This window comes from Seriola lalandi, unplaced genomic scaffold (assembly GCF_002814215.2).
Source record: "Seriola lalandi dorsalis isolate HSWRI2012SDOR001 ecotype SW California unplaced genomic scaffold, Sedor1 jcf7180002054972, whole genome shotgun sequence".
Classification (NCBI taxonomy): domain Eukaryota; kingdom Metazoa; phylum Chordata; class Actinopteri; order Carangiformes; family Carangidae; genus Seriola; species Seriola lalandi.
In genome coordinates this window covers 1,380,702-1,405,956 of record NW_019525660.1, presented here as the reverse complement: position 1 = coordinate 1,405,956, position 25,255 = coordinate 1,380,702, and the positions used below count along the sequence as shown (strand labels likewise).

Genomic DNA, 25,255 nt, shown 5'->3' with positions numbered 1-25,255 from the left:
AAGAAAATGACGTCTTTATCATATCTCCTTTGAGAATTGCATAAATACAATCACACTCTTCACTGAGCAGAACCTTGGTTTCTGTCACCTCTCTGGCTTCAAATCACCACATTCAAATGTGCTTTGATAAACACTTAGGCTGTCAACACAACACATGCCATAAAGATTTATGATCCTTCATTGGTTGTTTGCTGATCTTAGGCTGCATTAGAGGTCAACAATATCTTGGCTCTCTACTCCTTAGTTGAATTGTTTGTGTGGTTCATTTAAACACTGTGTGGACCAAGGCAGGAGAAACTTGCAACCTTCACATTTAGTGAAGGAATCAAGTTGCCATTCTGAAGTTTTTGGACTTTCATCAAAATATCTGTAAGATTGTTGAGTTTGCTAAACATATCACTGATTGGGTTATCAGTAGCAACATTAGAAGGTAAAATTTTGAATTTCTTGCGTTCTTCTCTCTGTGGTAATTTGAGACTGTTTGCTGGATTGATTTGATATAAAAAGTCATACATTTTAAATAATTGAGTATAATAAATGCTTCATGATTTTTCTATACTAACAATAGTAACTATCGTCAAAAGAAACAAATAAAGTGTTTGCTGTACTGAACTGTAGTGAATGAAAAGGTTTTCAAATTAATGACTTCACTGAAAATCGCCATACACATGGGCCTGTGGTATATGCACAGTGCGTGACAATAACTGGACAGTAGCACTAAACAGAAACACAACATGGATTGTTTGCAGTTATGCTAATTTGACTTTGGGTTTGGGTAATTGCTGGAAAACCTTTCAATTTCCTTGTGACAACTGTGTGAGTGGTTCCTGTGGTTTCTGGATGTTTTTATGGGCTATATGCATGGGCCCTCATCAGACACTCTGTGGTCATCAGGAGCTTCTAATCAGCTCATTATCAAGAGGATGTTAAATCTGTCGCAGCAGTGACTCTGGTACTGTGTTTCACCTTCCAAGGAGAAGGTGTACCCTGCGAAATATATTTAGCTGTCCCAATTAACTGACCTCGTTTCAACCACTGTGGCACTGAAGGCATCTCCACCACTCCGCCACTGTTTACATGACTGATCAAAGATTAAACCTGCATAAACTAACTGATAATAAAACGTCCAGATTCAGCTGACATCTAATATATCTTGCATCAATGTGAAATTTCATGAGAGTGAAGGATACTGGTAATGTTTGTTCTTTTAACAATTTTATAACTTAACATTAAATTATAATAAAGGGCAATCATTTATTCATATTTTCAGTATGTTGAAATATGATAGTCGTCATGCCTTATTTACACATAATTGCAAAGTACTTTAATTATCATAATGATAAACATCTGAAACATTTAGACCCAATGACCCAGTGCACTGATGTAATGATAGAGGAAGGTCTGGCATGTGTTAGTCTGTTTAATGAAGAACTAGTTATAATAACCACAACACCAGACAATGAGAAAAAAAATAATTAAATTAAATCAGCAGTTGAACAAATATCTGGTATTTGAAAGACGGCCCAGTAATCAGTCTAACACACACACACACACACACACACACACACGTCACTGTGGTGATGATCATCAGCAGTCCAGTCACAGCTAACAGAACTGACTGTTAGATATCTCACCCTCTCCCACGCGCCTGTTCTCACCACTGAGAAAAGGCCTCAGGACTTTGGGGCTTTTTGTGTAAAACTGATCTGTCACCAGTAAGCGAGGCGACTTAAAGCCGCCACCCCTTCCGTCCGACCAACCTGAGCACATTTGTCACTGATATACGTAGTTGCTGCAGGTGCAGATTTTCACCTTGTAGGCTATATCTCCTCCAAAACTGGACTAGATGGTTTATCTGTGCCTTCAAAAACAACTCATAGGAGGTATTTCTAACTGCCACCACTGACTTTGGGGTCCGGTTTCAGAAACTGAGTATTTTGGGTTTTTTTTAACAAGAAAACAAGAAACAAGAAAAAACTGCTATCAGTATTCAAGAAAACAAGTTGGCTCTTGAAAACCACAGTCCACGGTGCTAAAGTTAAACCTGAACCAACATCCCCTGTCTTCTCTTCATGTGTTTTTGCAGTATAACATGCTCCTTCCACTTTTGCAATTAACTAACCCTAAACATAAATTGTTTTTTTTTTGACAAATTATGGAATTTGTCTGGTGTATCATGAGCAATGGTCATTGTCTCCAGGTTAGATCTCAACACCTTTCACAGTCCTGCTTTCAAAACCAAAATCTCTGCTGTCTTCCCAAAAGCTCTTGTAATATCAGACTATGTTCCAGTATTTGAATCCTTATCATTGCGCCTCAGAAGTAGAAAATAGACAGATCATACTTAAGGCTCAAGACACACGAACCATTTTAAGACTTTCATCTTTTCTTCCTGTCTCAATTAAAACACTGTTCAGCCCATAGCTGAATTCCTATTCACATGATGCCCAGAGGATTTCTTAAGGTTATAGGATTATGAAAGACTTAATATGCTCAACCAGGCTGGAACCTAAAACTCATAAGTAAAGCAAAATATTTATCACTATTAAATGTATGAAGTGTAGGCAGTGTTTTATAACTTCTAACAGCTTTGTCTGCAGCCCCTAAAAGCATGATCTGGTTTCATTCCCTCTGCAGACGGTTGCCAGGGAAACATATTTCAGCCATGTTCTCTCTACACTCCAGAAATATTCACCTCCGCACATCATTTCATTTAGTGCTGAGGCTTTAAATGCCATTTTTCTGAAAGCAACAGAAGAAATCAGCCAAATGGGTTCGATTTCTACACCAGCTGTTATCAGTATTTATGTAAACATAAATACTACATGCAGAAATTGTTCTTATATTTAAAAGGGTTCCATACTAAATCAAGTATCCCATATAACCAAACAAACTTACTCCTGAAAATCTCATCATAATGAAATTCTTTCATTGGAAATACATGCATCGCAGCACCGCAGGCTGTTGCCTGGGTGACAGCCCTCAGTCATGCTCTTGAGTGGCCGATAGGAAGACTTCTGGGAGGTGTCACTGTGGGCCAGTGAGGCGCACTGGGAAGGGTTTTTGTCTGCCTTTGAGCAGCTCTTCCGGCAGCTGGTCTCTAGAAGAACAGTACAGCTCAGTTCTTATCAACTTCTGACCCCCCTTCTCCTCCCTCCTCCCATCTCCCATCCTATTTCTCTCTGTCTCCTCCTCTCTTTCTCCCCTTCTCTCCTTTTGTTCACTGACCTGTTTCCTGGAGGCTTTCTGACGGCCGTGGATGGAGGATGTAGGTTTCACAAGAACAGAATCTGATGAATACTCTGTATACTGAAGACCCAGCGTGTGATCGTTGTACGACACCCACAATGTCCCAATAGTCATTTCAGCTCTGCTTTTTTTGTTTTCTTTGCACTGTGAAAGCAGTGGCTGAAAGGAGAAGATGAGGAGCGACTGTGTGTGTGGAAACCTCATCTATGCCAGTTATTGACAAAGTATTTTTGCTGACTACTGTAGCTCCATCACTTACCACTAACCAACTGTGCTTGCCACCATTTCTCCAGTGAACTTTTAATCAATAAAACCAATAAAGTCAAACATTTAAAAATCGACCAAATGTATATTTCAAACTTAGATAAAGAGTCATGGTTAGTGCTACTCAGGTGGTGAAAAGACATGACCCTGGAGGAGCTTTTTCAAGTTTGAAAAAAAATTACCCAAGTGACATCACCAAGGTTATCTCAGCGTGGAGCCCACAGAATCCTCCACAATTTCCTCTACAACCAATTCGCATAGAAAGATGGATTGGAGGTTTTAACAATCAGCATTTCTGTGGGACACATGCACTTCCTTAAAAAGACAAGCCCGAAATGAGATACTCAAATATTTGATTGAGTAAAACCTTATCTTGCAAACAGATTGAACAAAATTCTAACCCGCATCAGCGTGTGTGTCTAATTTCTAATTTCACAATAATTATGCAGCAGTCTGATAATGTTTTTAAAGTATTTTCTGTACAATGCGGCCTGAGTCTCAGATCTGAACAAAGGGAAGCACTGTGTTGTGTTGCTATGCACAGGCACATCAATTCAACCCACTCAGCACAATACAGAATTCTTCAGCCATATTGATTCTGCAAAAGCCGGCTCATACATCACACATGGCTACTTTGTTCGAATTTCATCTGCCTCCTGTAATAAAACATACCGTGTGTCCACTGACCTTTTGTGGAAATACCAAAGCAGACCTTGGATCTGCTGTTCTGTGTTCTAATGATCTTGGAACCTGCCAGAGCAGAATTAGTTACATCTATAAAAACACAGCTCCATCCAGCATCTGAGAGAGCAGCTGCCATAGCAACCAGACAGTCAGCGGTTGCTGAAGATGAATAGGGATCGACTCGAAGAGGTGGAGGAAAGTAAAGAGACATTAATACAGATGATCCTGTGTTTGATAGCTTCTGTTCAAACACTTGTGTATCGCAAGTAAACTGAATCTTAATATTTTAGGAGGTGTACTGAATCCCATTATCACCTGTTCTTCCCAAAACCCCTTCTTGTTTTCTTTCACACTATTCTCTCTCTCATTAGAGGAACCACAGTAGGGGGATGACCACAGCTGTACTCAGGGTTTTAGAAGTACAGAGGTCCAAAAACTACCCTTGCTAGAGGGGTTTCACAGCAAATTAAGTTTAGATTTTGATTCTACATTATGCTACACTACCATAATTCTCAAATTAAAAAAACATAATACAAACCACAGACATGGCCAGCATGAAAAATAAATGTCAGTCACTAATTAAGGCTGAGCAAACTCAGGATAATTTACATTTCCAGAGAACTAATCCATCTGCACAACAGCAGAGTTATGTTACAGCTCTGCTGCTGCTCTACATTTCTCTTTACAGAAATGCCGTTTACATTCTCTGATTAATTACAAAAGCCTCTGAAATTTATTGACTGCCATTAAGTCTCAATCAATAAACTCAACATTTCCTGCAGATGTTTCAAGTTAAAGGCATAACAATGAAAACATTTAAAACCCTTCTGAGTCCTGTTGCTTTTGTGACACTTGAGTCTGTCTTTTTGTGTAAAATTGAAAGCTGAAGGAAAAGGAGCGATAATGCCCTTTGAGCTAGTGAAAGGCTTTGTTATGAGACATCAGTGCAAGACGTGTTCAGTCTCAGTGACGGTAACTTCACAGCACTTGAAAAGTGGCAAAATGAGAGGCAAATGGAAAAAACTAGTGATGAAAATAATATTTCTTGGTTGAAGAAAACTCAGAAGCTTGATGAGTATGACAGGACACTGTTCTTGTATAAAAGGCATTTAGGTTCTAGTACATTATATAGAAATGACTGCATATTTAAACAAGGTCAGACCAGGAAACAGAGAAGCTTCTAACAACAGATGTACTGACAAAACAAGTACGCATAAATAAGTCTCAAATAAAGGCCTTCACTGTCTCTGCAGTTGAGGTCAATTAAGGCCATGGCCACTAATTGAGAATTTAATTGAGGATACAACATAATTAAACATATATGAATGTCAAAAAAGCAGAAGATGGGATGCACACTGTCATTAGCATGACAAAATCCTGCAGGGAGAAAGTCAGCATCTCCTGAGATCGGCTTAATTTTCATACACAGTGCTCCTCTGCACTATTTAAAACAGTTTTGACATTGTGTCTTTGTCAGAGCTTACACACTTTGAATTGGTGCCAGTGAAAAGTCCCGTAGAAAAAGATGTAGATTACACAAAACCATACCTTTTTAAAGAAAAGCAAACAGAGTTATGACCTTCTGGAGGCCTCAGTTTCCTGCAATAAAGTGAAGCTTTAAAAAGTAAGTTTGAGGTTGCAGCTGCAGTCCTTTCATGGGATTTGATGCCTCCCTTTCTGTGGGGGATTTTCATGCAAATCTGACTATTTTTGACAAAACACCCTTCTTACACTGAAATGTGTTTCGCTGTGCAGTCACAACACAAAACAGAACTTGTTATGTTGATAGAACACTGAACCGTGACGTACTGATATTTGCTCAGAAGTAATGCGCTTGCTTGGCTGAAAAGTAAATACCATGGAGACTATAGCAGCGTATTAAGGTATTAAATGCAATTAGGATAGGATTCGAATGGTTTTACTCACAGTAGGTATTTTCAAGTCAAACTTTTCTTGACTGAACAAGTGCAGCTGAATGTGGGTGAGCTGGTAATAAACTGAGCCATCAGTATCTGCAATCAAGTCTGGGAAATGAATTGGCTTCATGATGACTTTGGACAAAGGAGACTGTCATCCTGTAGAAAAAAGCCCATAGGTTCTCTGTGCAAGCAGGTTATTACAACTTAGTTACATCTCTCTGTTACGCAGCCTTAGTAATTATGACGGGAGCAAAGGAAGGTATAGGTGACATAGTATATAATGAGACAAAGTCCACATTAGGAGGAGGTTTGGTGGATGGATGGCTTGAGTAAACACAGAGCTCGACTGCTGTTCATTTTCTATGTGAAACCGATAGTGAGCATTAATTGTGTGTTTATTGTTGTATCCGCATGGTTACTACAACCATTACATAACCATTGTTTCTTGCCGGGAGTGGGTTGTGGTGATTGTCGTGTGCCAAGAGCTTCGGCCATCGTTTTGTTTACAAGACGAGGAGATTACAGGCTACAGTGAGTCACTATCAGGAAGTGATGAGACGGGCCGGAGCTAGCTGGTTAGCGTGCTAAGACGTGCTAGAGACAAGAGTTAACATTTGCGTTGCTTTCCACCAAGGAATGAAGTTTGATACTGATCTTGTAGACTGGTAAGTAAACAGCTGTTAATGCTAACGTGACAATACTAACCACGATCTTTAATCAGTCCACCGCTTTGATCCAGATAAGTATTAGATGCATTGTCATGAAAATCTGAGCAGACATTCATTGTGCCCAGAGGATTAATCGCTCTGATTTTGGTGATCCCTTTACTTTTCCTGAGGCACAGGGTTTGCATTTGTGTTTCTTTAGTGAAATGTCCTGCAGCTCTCAACTAATTGCCATGAAATGTGGTTCAGACACTTCACACCAAGTGAATTTATTGTAACTACTTTCATAATCTCCTGACTGTTCATCATGTGCTAATTAGCAATGGACATGGAAAAACATTATACCTACATCTTCCCTAAAGTGCATTTGTATAAGCTGATGTCCCTGATAACAAGCAGAAACAACATGATAACAATCTGAAAATCTCCAGTGTTCATTTCTGTTCACAAGAGCAAAACTGAGAGAGAATTAAAGCTCTGCATTTGGAGGTATTTGATCGGATGTAGCGCTGTCATTATGACTTCCTTCTGGCGAACGAATGGTGAAATCAGAAAATGTCAGATAATTTATGCAGCTGCCCCCTTTTCCCAGTGTTTCTCCTGCTCTTTTATCATGGAAGGGGGGATGTGGAGCTGCTCAGAGATGCAAGGCCTTTCTTTTTTTTTTTCCAGCTTGTGCAATTTTGAAATGTTTATGCAGGACTTGATTGCCACAGTAAAACTGTAGAAGCCACACCAAACCCACATGGTCCAAGCTCTAAACCTACCTGTATATGAGCAACCTTACTCCTGTCCACCTCAGGACCAGCAGCCTCTTCTCTAAGTTTAGTTTGACAGTGTTAAAATAAGAGCAGACAGCGGGGAACAGTCTCGAGTTGCCTCTTGCCTGCTATACATCATTACACTCTCTGCCTGTCTATTGCCTGTGTGTGTACACAGCCGAATATGTGTGCTCTGAGTGTGTGTATGTATGTGTCTGTTTGTTTGGCCTCTCTTTCAGAAACCTGTCACACACAAAGATCTCACCTGCCGGGGGGAAGCAGCCGCTGGCCAAAGTCCTATCTCTCTGTCTCTCTCTTTCTCTCTCTCTCTCTCTCTCTCTCTCTCCGTCTCCGACTCATCATGTTTCTCTCATATTTATTTTCTTATCTGCTTCTAATTGTCCATGTCATCGTCTATTTAATGGTTTTGTCCTGCCAGCTATTACACACTTGGCTGTCCTTGTGGTCAATCCTTCTTTGAATTGGTTTTATTGTTGGGAATTTGACCTGATCTTATCCAAGCGTGTAGGGCTGATGTTGCTGAGTACGCTACATTCACTTCAACATTAGGGCTTGTCATAAGCTATTCAATAATATTTATCTTTTTGTCCTTCACACAAAGCACTGTATCATATTGCTTTGTCATTGATTCATCTGCTCTCACAAAAAAACCTGGGGATTAAGTTCCTCTCAGCATTGCTGCAATTTCTTGCTGACTATCACGACCAGTGAGGGAGATCCACAAAGATCCAAAATTACTAAATGCCCTATTAAAGGGTCAGTTCACCCACAACACACACACACATATATAAATAAATATATATAAATAAATGATCTAAATCTGTATGTATGCACCAATCATCCACAAACAAATGACTTTCCCCCGATTTAGAGACCCGCACCCGATCACACATTATCATTATTTCTCAGTGGCATATCACGCGTGATGACTTGGTAACATATTAAGTAAGCTGTTTTAAAATGAATACACAAAAAGTTCTCATTTTTTGCTAAAATGAAAAATGGCAACAGGTATTTCCACAATAGCCTGAACACAGTCTGTCATTTTTAATCTATTCAAACTAAAATTCTGAATGTCACCGCTACTTCCCCAACACAAACAATTTAAAAGCTCATAATAACATTTGGCTGCCGCCCAAAATATAAATCATTCAGCAGTCCAAACCCAAAGTATAATTCGTGCCTGATCAAAATGAAAATTATAAATATGTTCACATTTTAGAGGATGTAATCAGTATTTTCTTCATACATTGTTTTTTTAATTTTTTTTTTTCCACAACCCATCCACTGTTAATCAATGATGATCCGCGGCCATAACTGTGATCCACGCATCACTAATATACATACATGCGTACAGCCATTTCCCTGTCTGTTAGTCTGGATGATTCACAAAACACCCTGTCAACAGTTTCCAGAGTATAGGTGTAAGTATGCAAGCAAAAGCAAAATTATCTGCATTGCTAAAATAAAATAAAAAACATTGTCAATATATTTTAGTTATTGCTATTGTTATTTTTTAATGTTGTCTTTCCTTTTCAAATCTGAACAGAGCAGTAGGTTAAAAAAAAACATTAACACAAAAGAACATAAAAACATCCCAAGCCACTCTAGAAAACAGAAAACGTCTAGTTTCCAACCTCTGAACTCCTTCTAGACTCTACTGAATCCTTCCATCACTGACTTATGAGATGGGCAGATCAAAGAAACCTCCCACACACTGTGACCTCACACGGCTTCACGTGGTGAAACACCCACAGTTCCTTCAGTGGGGACAAACATCATCACAGAGCCAGGCAGTGGGGGAGCAGGACCGGCACATGGTTGAAACCCAAGTCATCTCTCATAAATGCTCCAAACTTCACTCATTTATGATGAAGTTGAAGCTTTTTCAACTTTGACTTTATCGTTGCCTAGGAGAGAAATTCTGTCTTGCGGCCAGGGAAAACACAGAACACAAAAATTGACAATACACAATAAAAATACAATAAGGCCCCCCACACAAGTTCACATGTGTCTTTTTTGTGTCTTTTTTTGTGTCTTTTTTTGTGTAGTGTGTATCGGTATCGAATCATTATCTATTCCTGGTTGGTTTGAATGTGCTGTATCAGTGAAGATCCGCACTGTTCACATAACACAGTGAGGTGAGTCAGTAAACTCTGTGAAACATTTCGACAACTAAAATTCAAGAACCAAAACATTGTTCTCTCGACTTCTGTGCCAGTCTATATCAATTAGACATCTATTGATCAGAGCGATCAGGTTAATAGACCACAATGCCAAGAGGCCACGAAGCATGCTGCATTCGCATTCATTTAAAAAAGAAAATTTCTTCTCAATTAACAAATGCATTTTAGTTTTTTGCCATTGCATTCACTATCATGCTCTCCACCCACATGTGTGACTAACAGCTGAAGGCAAAACGTTGAGGTTGAATGCTGAACGTCATTCTGTGAAATTAGTAGACCAAGCAGGCTGAGAGAATGTGCTTCTAACAAATAGTCATTTTAACACAATAAAAAAAAAAACATCACACAATGTTCACATGTAACAATGTAGAAACATCTAAATAGCATCTTTAATATTTCCCGAATTGACCGGCAGTTTGGACAGTGTAATATCAGATTGCACCCTCTGCTGCATGGAAAAAAAAAAAATTCCAGTACAATTATAGAAGACGCAACTGACAAGCCAACAGCTGCTGAGATGCGCTGGCTCCGGTCCAGATGAGGCCTTTTGTTTAGGCAGGCACACCATCAGGGAACAAGTTCGTACAAGAGTACAATAGCTCTGTCTGCAAAGCAGACAGCGCTTCACAGCATGGCTGATAATGTAAAGAAATGTTTCAAGTGGATCAAAGCTGTAAGTGAAGAGGACGCAGTGAGCTCGGGTGAATGAAAAAGAGCAGAACCTGGGAGGGAATGAACCCATCAGGCCTCCATGTTGATTTACTGGGCTGTTTGGAGGGATTACACTGAGATACTTTCTTTAACTAAAGGTTGAGACTGGAGCAAGTGAGAAAACAGTTTATGTGAGTCACCGTTACAGAGAATGAGACATTATACAAGCAATGGATTTCACTTGTTTTGTCACTGTCTGTCTACATAGACGTATCGTATTAACACAGTGGGTTAGTGGCCGACACAACAGCTAACCACCTAAAAAAAGGCAAACAGGTACTTCAAGGTTTTTCCTCTGATTGTATCCACCTTTAGCCTGAGTCATCCTGCCCTTTTTAAAGGACACACTGGTTCTTACATTTACATTACATTTACATTTTGCTCAGTGAGACATTACAACAACAGACAGCACAAGGACGTGTCTGTCTGCTCCCTTGCTCTGCTCATCACACTCATCACACTGTAAAGGCCCTGACTCTGTTCTCTTATTTTAATTCATCATTTTCTATTTCTTTATCTCTCCCTTTGTCCCTCTCTCTCTCTCTCTCGCTCTTGACATGCACCACACACACACACGCACACACACACACGCGCACACACACACGCGCGCACACACACACACACACACACACACACACACACACACGCACACACACGCACACGCACACACACACACTCAAATCCTAATAAGTTTGACAAGAACACCCTGTAGGACCAGACAAGGCAACCGGATCAAATCTTAATCACCGCGATGATGGGAAGGACAGATTCTCCCGTGTGCATGCCAATGAGCATCTCTCTTAAGCAGAAAAGGTTATTCGCTGAATTAAAGAAAATTCCACTCATTCTCAGTTAATTGAACTTCAAGTTGACTAGATAAATATTTGAAAGTCAGATTCATAAAGACCTCTAAAAAGGAGTTCTTAAACTCCTATAAAACAGCTTTTTCATATCATGTTACTTTTATATTCTTGTTTAAAAACTAAAATTTGTAAGTCAATTAAAAAAATAATTGATGAAATTTTGTCCTTGTTTTGTTTCACAAGTGTTTACAAGTTTTCATTAATTAGTTTTCTAATTTGAGCTTTTATTCAAAATCTACTGACGAAAACCATGAGATGTGGCCAGATAAATTGCTGGGTCCTCTATGACAACCGATGGACTCTTTTCACTGATAAACACTGTCAGATGAAGTTGAAAGCTCTGGAAAACAGCAAGTAGGTGGACCCTGAGTTAATATTATTATGTTAAAAATGTTCAGCTTGTCTAACACATATTTCTTGTATATATTTGTATGAAAAATCAAAATTAAATCACTTAGGCCCTCAGTTTTGGTAATTTTAGGTAATGTTTTGGTGATTTTCTTAAAGCAAGGAGGAAAACAAACAAAAGCTGCCAGTAAAAAACTGAAGTATAGCTTCGTCTCATCAGTCTTTCTACTAAATAAATCATCGTTTAAAGGTCATATCCTGCCTTAAAACTGCAGTCCGTATCATGGATTTTGAGATGCACCAGCCACTTTTGCCAGAGGGCAAACAAAGTTTGTTTCCCTACCAGCTTATGACAAAAATGCATTTAAGCAACCTGCCTGGGAGACACTGAGCAAACTAAGACATGGGATGCAAGACAGAGTGCAACTTCCATCTGAGAGACTTTGAATCGTGCTGTAACTGATGCTATCTCAGTCTTGTGTTTTTTGAGGACACAGTGATAAGGGCTTGGTTGGGGGCTGTATTCAGGGCAAGCAAAGATCCACAGAGGGTTCTTTAGCCTCATTTTCTGACCGGCCAGCTCCCAGGCCTACTTAATATTTCACAGCTCCCACTGAAAAGGAGGAGAATGCACTTAATTAAGTGTGAACAATAAATTGGCTATAACCAATGCTCCACCGCGTGTCGGTTTAGGCTTTTGATCATTCAGCAAGGTCTCTGAATGCATGTGGCCCTGAGATGCTGTGTGCATGTAAATGCATGAAATTAAAGTATGACGTGATTTGACCATGACAAACTAGAACTTTGAAGTGTTAAATCGCCGGACGGGTGTCAGTGACCTCAAAACACTCTTTTGGTCGCGGAGAAGGAAGAGTGGTTTGCTTTGAAAGAGGTGGGTGTCAGAAATAAAAGCATGGGAGCAAACTGAAGCAGAATATTAAGTTTAAGTTGGCAGCCAGACACACGCACAGACACTTATCACTATATTAAAGGAAAGGTCCCTCCCTAGATAAGCTTAAACTGCTGGTTAAGTCCATTTTGGCGTAAATCATTTAACAATTTGCCATGTTACCCACAATGCCTTTCGGTAATCCATTGCTACGGTTGTGTAGGTGGTTTGTCCAATTAGGGAAAGTGAAAGTGTAGGGGAGGATGATGCCGTGGTGTGTGTCTCAGTTTTTCAAGTAACACAAACGTTGTCAAAGGAGGTGTCAGATTTTGCGTCAATGATGACTAAGGTGTAAGCTGGAGCTGCACTGCATTCTGCAGACTGATAATTGGATGTCAATGCTAAAAACGTTAGAGAGGTTCCCAACCCTCAATATGGTGTAACGTCTCCTCATGACCCTTCATCAATGGGTGCATGTCTGTTAGTTGTATGAAACTCAATTAATTTTCTTTTCTCTTGTAAGAGACAATTTTTTTTAAAAGCATGGTCAAAATGGTCAAAAAACAACAGAGGCTGTAATATCCTGATTTATAAGCTCTTAAAACACTCGACCCTACATTTTCCACAATGCAACTCCATATAATCTTTCATTAGACCCTCCTTGACTGGTCTGTTCAAGCCTAACCTGAGATAACCCTGATGACATCATTAAGGGTTATTTTAGTAGGACTCCTCATGACATGTAAATTAGGGGAATGCCCCTTTAATTTTCAATGTAGCCGTGCAGGAAATATCACAGTGTGTGTCACAGTGTATCTAATGTAACTATGACCCATGATTTATCAGTGCATTATAGATTATAACCTGGTGATTTGAATGCTGTCCTTATTAACAGATTATTACTAACCTGTAAAGCATATTAATGAATTATTTAACAAGCAGTAGCCCAAGAAATTCATCTTATATCATAAATGATGAGGTGCAGGGTGCATTAGTCATTTAACCATGTGGGGTCTCTGAGGTGTCTCTATTGTAGGAACTTTGAACAAGATTCTTTTAAATGTATTGCTTTGGGTGGACAGCACACTGATATAACTGCACACACACACACACACACACACACACACACACACAGAGTCACAATGACTCTCCCGGTCCTGGCAGCTGATGCAGGCCTGTCCAGATGAGCTGTTATTGATGGAGGAATGTATCATCCTCTCTCCCACTGTCTCTGACACACTGCACTGATGAAGTATGCTGCCGCACAGGACAAGTACAACTAGAGTGTGATACTGTGTGCCTGTGGGGCATAGATCCATATGCTCTGAGTCTTATGTCTATACTATTGGCCTAGCAACAAATAAATAAATAAAAGACTAAATCAGAGCAATTAAAGTAAATAAAATACTGGGTACAATATGCCAGAAGACAGCAAATATCTAATAAAAATAATAAAATGAGTAAACAAAGATCTGTGCCAACTTTCAGTACTTAAAAGTTTCCAGTACTCTGTGCTACAGACACGGTTTAGTTGGGACGCAGCAGCCCTGTTCATAAAAATATCCGTTCTTTCCCTATTTTGGGAATCAAATGTGCCGCTCAGTTTCTGTAGTCTACTTCAGTCAAAGTGTATTTAGTTCCACATTTTCCCTCGTGTTTCCCTCTTTATTAAAGACAAATCTCTTATTACTGGATCCAAAATGGGGGCCCCCACACCTGATACACCGCCTCCACAGTAAGCAGCGGCTCCCCGGTGATGGAGTGTGTGAGGAGTCCTTGGAGCTCAACAGAGTATTTCATAAGAAGCTATAGTTTAATCTTTCAAAGCTCCGCGTCAGCTTCAGTATTTCTCCTTTTATTCTCCACTGCGCGCTGCGGTGAACAAAAGACAGAGTGGTGGTGTTAATGCACTATAATTACAGATGGAGGTGGATTGTGAGGCAGGCTGCCATCTACCGGCTTAAAAGCAAACCCCCCACCACCACCTCATATCACCCCAGCCGCCCCCTCACCCCTCCCTTCTACTTCTAACTCCCACTCAAGCAGTCAGTTAGAGGAAGTAGATAGAGTTCACACACACACATTTTTGGAAACATTCGGCCCGGGTGCTGTGTCATGGACAAAAAAAAAAAACAAACAACCATTTTAGACATTTAGCACGACGCTCATTCACTTAGCTCAACATCACAACTCAAATCCATCCATCCATTCTTTTTTTTTCCTTTTCTATATCCACCTGTTCCCCATTCAGGGTCACAGGTAACTGTGTGCAGATCTTAGTCATTTGCTGTTAAAAGTTGAGGTGAAGCAGCCTCACAGATTGTCTGAAGTGTCAGCTGCTTAGCATAAACCATTCAGTCAATTACATGCAAATTAAATACCTCATTTAACCAGAAAAATAGCTCCAAGCATAACAATAGCAATACACTGATTTGACCAGAACTCTGACTTTAAAAGATTTGATTTGTTAAAAAAAAAAACAACAACAACAGCAACAGGAGGATACGTAATGGCCAGCAGTCATATTTGACTCATAAATTAAAAGAAGGAAATAAAAATGACTTTGATGCTGTTTATTTATTTTTTTATCCGCTGCCTCCTGCTGCTGTTTGTTTACTCAGGTCCACTCCCTGATCTTTCTGGAACATCTTCACAATAAAAACACCTAAAGAAACCTGACTAATTAATGACACGCCATGGATAATCTGACAGACTGCCCTAAAACCCCAGGTAGCCTACTAAAAATAAATTAGGATGATTAGGAGATAACCAAGTCAGGTGTTTACAAGCATCTTTTTGGAAAGGTTAGGACCTAGGCTGTATAATTTTAAAAAGTCAAACAATGGTCAAACAGCTGACACATTATCGGCGACATCAGATTCCCCCAGCAAATTCTTCACTCTCAGCAAACAGAGGTCTTTATCAGTACGATGAACACAATGTTGTGCTTCCGGCGGCAGTAATATGTGTATGTTGAGCATCGACATGACTCTGGCTGTGACGCGCTGAGGCTGCCCAAGCAGGAAGCTTTTATATGGTAATAAAATCGATTGGGGGCCGATGCGCGCACCAATCAGAAGCGTTTGATTTATGTTTAAGGGACTGTTGAGAGGAGTAGTCGCTTGGCAACAGCCTTATGAAAATGAGCGAACCTCGACTATTAAAAATAGCGACCTTATCATAACCTGTTTGCGCGTGTTGCCTCTTGTTGCGGCTGTTTCAAAGACAACAATCCGCATTTTTTGGTTCTTTTTGGATGACACAAATGAACGATTAGCCTAAATCTGGTTCTCACTGAAAAGTCTCCACTGGCTGATGGACAAAGCCTATAGGAAGTGATGGGGCTGGAAGTGGCTGTCATTTGACTGGAGAGCAGTTACTTAGCTTGGTCAAAAGCTCATTATCTAGTGTATTTTCCCAAGGAAGTGCCAATCATTTTAGGGCCTCGGCGGTTAATTCATAATCATAATTAATCCTCAATGCTCAATGTTAAAGCCAGTGTGTGTGCGTGCGTGCGTGCGTGCGTGCGTGCGTGCGTGCGTGTGTGTGTGTGTGTGTGTGTGTGTGTGTGTGTGTGTGAGGTTCAGTGTAAATCTATATAGAGGCTGTCTTAAAGGAGCCAACAAAGGATGAACACCGCTCCTTCTGAGCCGAGAAAAGAAAAGACGTGACATCGGTGCACACAGCAAGAAAAAAAAAGTCTATCTCAGCAAGTCCTATCTCTATCTTCTTTCTTCTCGAAACACGAGAGATAATCCAAATCAATGTTGTAATTTTTTTAATAAACAAGGAGGAAAAAAGTCTAATCTCTGAATCTGTAGCCTATAGCGATGACATTAGAGTCAAGAAACACGTTGATGTTTATTGGGATTATCTCACCCCCCATTTCTTTTCCCACTCACTGTATAAAAAAATCGTTACGACTGATGGATGAAAAGAACAAAAAGGGGTCGATATTGTTGCATTGTCGTCTTGTTTAATCTCTGAATCTGATGGAATGAAAATGGGATGGATGTGATTTGACTGTTACTGTGGAAACCAACTTTCCCCTGCCTACACGATGCTCTTTCATCCTCAACTATACCCAGCTCACAGCCTCGATATGTTTGCTGACAGAATATAGATTAGACAGCTCAGATGATCTCCAATCTCCATCACACTTTCACATTTGATCACATTTGTCCAAACTCGCGTCATGAAAACAGCACAGCACGAGCACCCGTGTAACACTGGATGACGTGCACACTTGTGGGAAAGCTTCATTCATTTCAACGAGAAGAAGAATATGTTTTGTCACTTACAACAATTTGTTACAGCAAAACTGTTCGCCACTTCCAGGTTGTCAATGTGAGGCGTCAGTCTGAATTCCGAAGTGCCAAACTGAACCATCCCTATCCGAAATGCGCTGTACTCTTGATCCGCGCCCCTTGGAAAGAGTCCCCCTGAAACCGGGAAAAAAAATACCAGTTATACCTGCACGATGTCCTAATGATGAGACACATTTTCAAACCAATTTTTCTCAACGTTTGACGCACAAAGTCGTGGCTTTTCGCCCTAATTGTTTATCGTTTGAACTAATGGATACCTACCAATCTGAACGCTGGGCGAGCCTCCAAGCGCGCATCCCCATAAAACCAGCAGAACTGAGAGGGATAAATTCACTATCTTTTCCATGTCCACAGTTTAAGTGTCCACATCCACCAAAAGAGTCTGATATTCCTAGTTCTCCTCGCCGGAGATGTTAGATCCGACACATATTGGACACCTTCTTGGGGAGAAATAATTCAAAAAAAAAAAAAAAAAGATAATACTCAGCAGCAAAAGGACCGTTTTTTCTGCAGGTGGCTGGCAGTGAAAATGACACCAGCAGTGAAGGAATGGTCGCCTGCACTGTAGGTCTGCTGTCTCTTCTTCCGCTCCTCCTCGTCGCTCTCTCCTCCTGCCAGCAGCTGATACCTCCTCTGAACGCACAGGGACACTGCGCGTCTCCGCTCGGCGCGCCGGAGATCCTTTCAGCATCACACCCACAAGTGAGGAATGTTAATGAGAAGGCGAAAAGATACGGAAAGAGCCGAGCGCGCAACCGCTTGGTGACAAGAGTGCGTAATACACACTCTCAGCTAAGGCGGCAATAACCTTCGGTCCAAAGGGATATTTTGTCTTTTGGTTTGTTTTACAAGCTTTTAATGAGCAACATTAGGACGTGAAGTAAACACTGTTGATTCATATGGGATCGTTAGGGATAATTCATATCTTCGATGATTGCCAATAGGAAGTAGAAAACACCCACCATAGTCCCAGTTTTTGAAAAGGTCAGTCTACTTTTTTTTTTGTTAAAGCTCAGCTGTGAAACAACAGATCCTCATTTGGGCTGATTTGTCATCCTCTCCTCCAGCATCAGATTAACTCAACCTTCATTCCACTCTAATCCCTTAAACACAATATTTCAATCAAAAGTCTTAAATGTGAGTAGACTGTTATAGGTATACACACACCTTACAGGCAAGCAACACAGCAGCACATCTGATCAGTCACACAAATTTTATTTTATTATAACTCAAAAATAAACATTTGTAAACAGTTCCTACATTTCATGCACTGCACTGATACTCCTGCACAGAGTTTACTGAGTCCAGTTTTAATTATCAATTTTCAGGCGATTATCTTGATAAATTCTTTGTCCACAAAATGTCAGAGAACAGAATAATATGACAACTGTAATTACACAGAGCACAAAGTGATGCCTTTGGAATTGGTTTTATTCTTTAACAGTTGAAGTGATAAAAGCAGCAAATGGAGAACCTGAAACCAGAGAATGCAGCAGGCTGTGTTTGTGTTTCCTGAAACAATTTCAAAATAATTTTCTGTAAATCAACTAATGAGGAACTGTTTTAGCTCTAGAGTTTATAATTTGTGAGCAGGAAGAGCAAAACTCACTCAAGATCTTTCATGAATGTGATAGGGAGATGATGTCCTTAACCATTCTGCTGCCATGGGAGCCACATAGCAGCAGCAGCTGTTTATCAGAGCCACATGAAAATGTGGCCCTGACATTTGTATTTCAAATGTATGAGATTAAAGAGGAGCGCAAATAAGTATCATTTCCACCGTTACATTGAAGATTTACTTGCATTAATCTTAATTCCTATGTGACTCAATGTGCTGAATGCCATTGCCTGTGATTGTAAAGTCCACAGCTTAATTCAAAACAGATTTTAACCATCTGGAAGAAGTAATCCTTTCTCTCTCTGAATATTCCTGAGGGAGGTTCCAACCTTACAAAACATTTTATATAATTGTTAAATATCAGACAAGCGACAAATGACATTTTTGATTGAGATCTTGAAATGCTTTTTGATCACTTAAATAACAAGTCTCCCCTAAACCATGTTAACAGCCAACAAAATCTATCAAGTGCATCAGATGGAGGCCATCACTCATGTCCTTAAGGGATAACAATCAAATCAATCTCCTCTTTAAGTTTCATCCAGCACTTATTTCCCACCTTCTGCAGTGCAAATCTATGGCTGACTGTAGGTGTCATTTTGAAGAGGGTTAAATGGAGAGGAGCTGCCTCACAGCCAACAGGAAGTAAATGGCAATCTTGTCGCCCTTTTTTATGATATGCATATCTCAGCCCGCACAGACAGATGTATATTAATCATTGAACCATGTGACATAGCAGTCTGGAAGCAAACTAATGAGGCTGAGAGTGAGGGGGAGTGGAGGGTGGCAGCAGTAAGAAGCAACACAGCGAGCCAGATTTCAGGACCATGGACAGCACATCACACCTAACACTGGCTGCATGCACATTTAAAGGAAATTCTGGTTTAGTAAAATGTGCGTCCTCTTTCCTTGGCTGTGGCCATCTTTGCTATTCTGTACCCGGTATGCTAAACTCAAAGTAACCAGTAAAATCAAGGAACAGGGCTACTTTGCTAATTATGAAGGGCAAGAAGTACAAGTGCTTGGGTGATCAGACAGTTTGTAAGCAAAGCAGCAGGTAAAAGGTGAAAAAGAAAGTCTGTGATGTTTGATTCAGCAGAAGAAGTTTTGTGGCAATGACACCAGAGATCATTGGAGTTGTTGTGCAAAACTGTACCTGTTGCCTTCTACATGGACTGGACACCAAAACCGTTCCTTTCTAACGCCATTGTCGATGAAAATCCTCTCCCTAAATTGAATGCCCAACTGCTAGTGTTTCACCAGCTCTATGTGTTCATCTGTCTGACCTTGTCTGGCGGTGGTGCCATGCATGGATTCACTCTGTAATTTCAGTTTGATTATCTTACAGCACATTCCACAATATACTGAATTTGCCGCACGCTAGATAATTTAACTGTCACAACACTGAAGTGCATTCTAATGGGTTTTTGGGAGTGAGAAGAGGGTGACTCATAATCAAATCATGAACCTGTTGGCTATGTAACAATGTTTACCTTTGAGCCAGTTTACATAAATAAACCACAAGAATGAGATGGAAATTTTGCACACTTATGAAAACATTTGGCCTTCCTGGTGAATCCACTTTATGCCCTGTGAAGCAAAAAAACAAGTACAACCAAGTTACTGACCTATTGAAAAATGTTTCACCGCTCAGATTTGTATGTCCCTGAAAGTGTGACTGATTCCTAGAAAGCATTTATGTTTCTGGCATTTAGCCGGTGCTCTTATCTAGAGTGACTTACAATGAGTAACATTTTAGCGTCTCACTCAAGGGCACTTCAACAAGACACTCAGCTTGTGATGGACAAACACTGGCTGTTGTGGGGATCTGACACGTGACCTTTCAGTAACAGAATGCATATTTTAATGATTCACTTGCTGTCATTAGCTGCAGTGCACAGAAACAATGGATAAATGTTTCTGCGTATGTCCTCTGATGTCCACTGGGAAAACAGGAAGCCTGTTTTCTAAATTACTTTCTGCTCTGCTCTGTTATTTTTTTTTACACTACACAGTGAAATTATCTTCCATGTTTGGACTGACCTTCAAAAATGGGTTTGTAGAGACTCTCGAGAGATCTGCTACCCTACATCTTTGATCAAAAATAAGATGATATTAAATGAAAACTTGGGTAGATATACATGAAAATAAAAGGCCAGGAGACACTACACCATGACATACAAATTTATACTTTCCATGTCTGTAAAAATACTTGATATTAAGGACTGTATGGAGGGATGCTGACTTCCAGGTAATGTGCTGAACACTGTGGGTGTGTGGTCAAGTACAATGGAACACCAAGAGAAATCCAATCAAACCCAAACCAACTGTGGTTTATTGTAGTCTTTGTGTGATAGGGCTAATATGTACAGGTGGTAGCTGTAATGGAGGATGACAACAATTGAAGCTGTTTTTTTAAATTTGAATTGAAAAAATAAACCATTTGTTAACTCACTATACATTAAACTTAATACAATGATTAAAAAATATCTAAGGTTATTTAGTGTAACACAATGTACAACAACTACCATAATTCTAGTTCAATAATGTAGCATCTCAAGCAAAAATACTCCAACAACTTAAACTCAGCTAAAGTGTTTCAAGGAGAGAGACGGTGTTCACACCTGAACTCAATCCTGTATATAAGCTGTGATGAAGCCAGGCTCCTCCTCCTTCCTTCTCCTCCTCAGGAAACTCTTCCTCCAGACCTGCTCCACACAAAAATCATAAATGGTTGTTATCAGTTTCCTTTTCAGGAAGTTCCAGAAGTCTGGACACTGTCCCAGCATGCACTGAGCAGGAAACAGGGGAGACACTACATTTCACATTACGTATTTAGTGATTAATACATTTGCATATTGCTGTATGCAATTTGACTGTGGAGTGTAACATTTTGATCTACTACATAACTTCACAATAATTCTGCCCCTGGTAAACAGAGCATCCCCAGCAGTTCTTTATATATGGAACATTTTTATTACCTCAGGCCAACCACTGATGCCAACTGCACCAGGCTATTGAACAGCTGATCACGAGCACACCCACAAACAAGGTGCATTTATAGGAGCATATTATGCCTGGATGAGGACAAGGAACATCAGCAAAGCATTTTTTTAAAGAAGAAATGTTATTCAGACATTTATAGCTAATTCTGGGTATTGCAATTAGAAGTTATGATTAAAATTGTAGAGATACAAATGCAGGACTAACACTAAAACCACATTAAAACAAATGATTTTCCCCTATTTTGACAAGGCTTTGACACTTCTCTCTGTCATGCCAGTTGATCAGAAAATTGCAAACAGCAGTGACTTAAAGTGGCTGCTGACGTGACAGTGACTTAGGGGCTGTTTCAGCATACAGTAAAGAGGTGATGTGAATACATAACAAGGTCTTTGGACAGACAGAAGTTGCTAAGCCAAGCATATACTGCCATTAGAACAGTTCTGGGGAGTGAAACCTGAAGGGATCTGTCCCAAGGTCAGAAAGAGTGCTGAGACTGGACACTTTGACTGCGTTGGCTTGCATCAGTATCTATACCAATATCGCACAGAGCTCCTTCTATGTTTGACCTCTAAAACACTGTTTCAGCCTTGGATCAGATGAGAGGTTCCAAACTAATACCTTAAAACCCATTTGATCCAACATTATGTACCTAATAACATTTTTTTTTTATTTTTTACAAAAAACAAACAAACAAACAAAAAAAACATTACAAGTATGTATGTATAATAATCTGACTTATTGAAGAAAGATACATTTTGCTATAGCCTAACATTGAAAAACATATCCCAAAAATTACAAAGTCATGTTCAAACAGATTCATAAATTGAAATGTATTTTTGTTGTTTAACTGTTTTGGTACATTTACTTACAAAATAGCATAAACTTAATCACATGTGATAAATTAAAGACAATTCTACAGCCATGTTAGCATAGTGGTGATTTGAGCTAAATGCTAACACCAGCATGTTAACACACTTGGCCTATTATGACAGTACTAACATGCAAACATGTTAAGTATGGTATAATGTTTACCATTTTCGTTTAGCATGTTAGCATGCTAATAGTTGCATATTAGTGGTAAACACAAAGTACAGCTGAGGCTGATGATGGGATTGTCATGTATTTGGTCATAAACCAAATTATTTTGATCTCATGATGGCACTAGATGAAAAGTTCACCAAAGTTAAATGGCAACAATAGTTGTTGAAACCTCTTGGTGGTGATAGATGAGTATGAGGATCAGTAAAGTCATTAGGATTCATCATCTGTGGACCATGAATGTCTGGACAAAATTTCATGGCAATCCATCCAGAAGTTGTTGAGAATTTTCAGTTAAGAACATTGTTACCATCATTCATATTCCTTGTTTTGATCTTCTGGTTCAAGCTGCACATTTTAAATCTTAAAGAGGAAGAGATCTGTACCAGAAGGAAAGTAATTGGGGTTGAATGAGGTTGGCGATGGTTAACATCATCTATTCGTGACCAGTAAGTGCTATTGTACATCCAGTTTCTATTTCATTTCTGCATCTATTTTTATTCCCCTCTCTCCTACTAATGATGCACCCTCCTGAACCCCTAGCTGCTTGATGGTTTTCATGTTTCCAGCTGAGCTGATGCACAGCCATTCAAAATATCAGCTTCAAACTAGTAAAATATATAGAAAAAATTGTAAAACGTCTTTCAGCTCATGAAACTTTGATCAGAATTGAAGACACAACATTTTAATTTGAAATGAGCACATTGTTGTTCTTCCGGTCAATTTTCTATTTTTCTGCTTTTACCCTCCGCTCTCATCTTTTTCCTCTGCTATCAGGCTTTTCAGATCTGATAACATTTCACCTTCATCACCCCTTCGCTCCATTTACTCTATCTTTTCTCTGGTTTGGGCGATGGGACCTATGGTCATGGCTACTTTACAGATTGGTTCAGAGCAGCTGGAACTGAGCTCCTCTCCACCTTGACCTCTGACAGGGAAATGACATCCTCCACACTTTCTACACTCCACATTTCAAGCTCTGCCAAAAAATCTGCCACCAAACAGCCAGCGGCCCAGTGAGGGAGTGGAAAATTGTGCCTGACTTTAAATCCACTGTGGCATCCGGATAATAACCTATTATGTCTCAGGTTTCGGATAAAACCTTGAAAATTGCCTCATGACACTGTAGAAAAATGACAGGGAGTAAACAAACAAACCAGCAAGTACATATACACACAGACTGCAGAAGTCACTGGACTGTAAGTGTGGGGAGTTACTGATGGCAGGTGTGATTTGGCTTTACATTAGTCACCATGCTATAAAAATATGGCGCTGTGTCTATGATATCACAGTTTGATGGGATATGACTTTAAATGACGTGGATTACATTTGATGGTGGTAGAAATACGTTTTCTTTTGATAAAAAAATGTATTTCGTTTGGTGTTTTTTCGGTGAGGAAAAGGTTGTAAAAGCACAACAGTGTTGTGTGAAATCCTTGTTCACAGTAAATGAGCTTCCAATAAGCCCTGTGGCCTCTCCTCCCCCACTGTTCCTCCACTAATCATTGCCTGACTGTCATGGTGGTTTTCTTGGTGGCCCGCGCGGCTGCCTGGTGAGAGGTCAGGTTGGATTAGAAAGCACCCTGTGTGATATAGGTTACTGCACTGTGCTACTCGCAGGGTGCTGGGGTGTGGGGGTGGAGTGTGCGTGCACACAAACACACACACACACACACACACACACACACACAGAAACGCACACACAGACTCAAGTCACACCAGTGACAGAACTGTAGTGCATAAATTTAATCATGACACATTTTATTAGTTTCCTTGCATCATTAGCTGAAGTCGCCTGCATCACTTCAGATCTTCTGAAGGATCTTGACATCAATAATAAATAGAGGTTCACCACTGAAAATGTCTAATAATTATGTTTTATGTACTAAACTTAAAACCTTTGCATGTATATACTGTACCTCTATTTCAGCATGAAGTGGGAACCGGCCCTCTTTCCTCATCGCCATGATCATGCGTTACACACAACCTGACACTACATCTGTTCTCCCCCCAGGAGAGCGTTTTATCTGCTTATTACATTAAACAAATATAGATTTGGCCATTGGAGGGCACTGCAATGCAGAATCTCTCTCATTTGAGATTCAGGCTCAGCTGAAACGAATCTACTTATCAGTCAATATTAACTGCAAATCAATATATTTTCCATGACTAAAAAAAAAACGTGTTCCTCTTGATGACGTAAGACTCATCTGGGATTTTTGGAGGCTTTTCTATTTGAGTCTCATTTCAGTTTGTGTGTCTCATGCTGGTTTTTGTGGTGACAGAAAAACTATGTCTGTAACTATGGCAGCCAAAGAGAAATAAAAAGCCTCGTTTTCTGATTTTGTACTAACAAAAAAAAAAAAGAAAAGAAAAATCCAGCAATGACAATTATTTTGCTCTCCTTTACAAGAGCAAATACTGAGCCACTTTGCCTCACACTTCATTAATATGACCCTGTTGTCGTGACATAAGGTCAGCATCTATCTTGCTTCATTAAGCCAGAGACAGATTTCATATGAGAAGTCTCGCAATGATAGTCAGGGGTCATTTTCCAAGCAGGTTTGTATGAATAATAAATGGCTGGTTTGGCACATTTGGAGAGGTCACGCCTGAGTGGGAGAAACAGCTGTGTTGTTGTGTGTCACTGTAAAAACACAGATACATGCAATGAAGCTGCAGGCAAAATGAAAGAACTTACAATG

The 25,255-nt window shown here is 39.9% G+C and overlaps 1 protein-coding gene across 4 annotated transcripts in view; it reads right to left on the bottom strand.

The window, feature by feature from the left end:
• gria2b (glutamate receptor, ionotropic, AMPA 2b) overlaps window positions 1-17,512 on the bottom strand; it is a 49,634-nt gene extending 32,122 nt beyond the window's left edge. For 2 of the 4 annotated variants that reach the window (XM_023398058.2, XM_023398059.2), the window contains exons 1-2: window positions 17,150-17,510; window positions 16,862-17,002 (exon numbers count right to left, since the gene is read on the bottom strand). In XM_023398058.2, the coding sequence (XP_023253826.1) occupies window positions 16,862-17,002; window positions 17,150-17,234 (226 nt within the window). In that variant the 5' untranslated portion in view covers window positions 17,235-17,510. Of the gene's footprint in view, window positions 1-16,861; window positions 17,003-17,149 lie in introns of all 4 variants that reach the window. The other 2 variants (XM_023398061.2, XM_023398060.2) reach the window with 2 other exon arrangements.
• Between the last annotated feature and the right edge of the window lie 7,743 nt (window positions 17,513-25,255).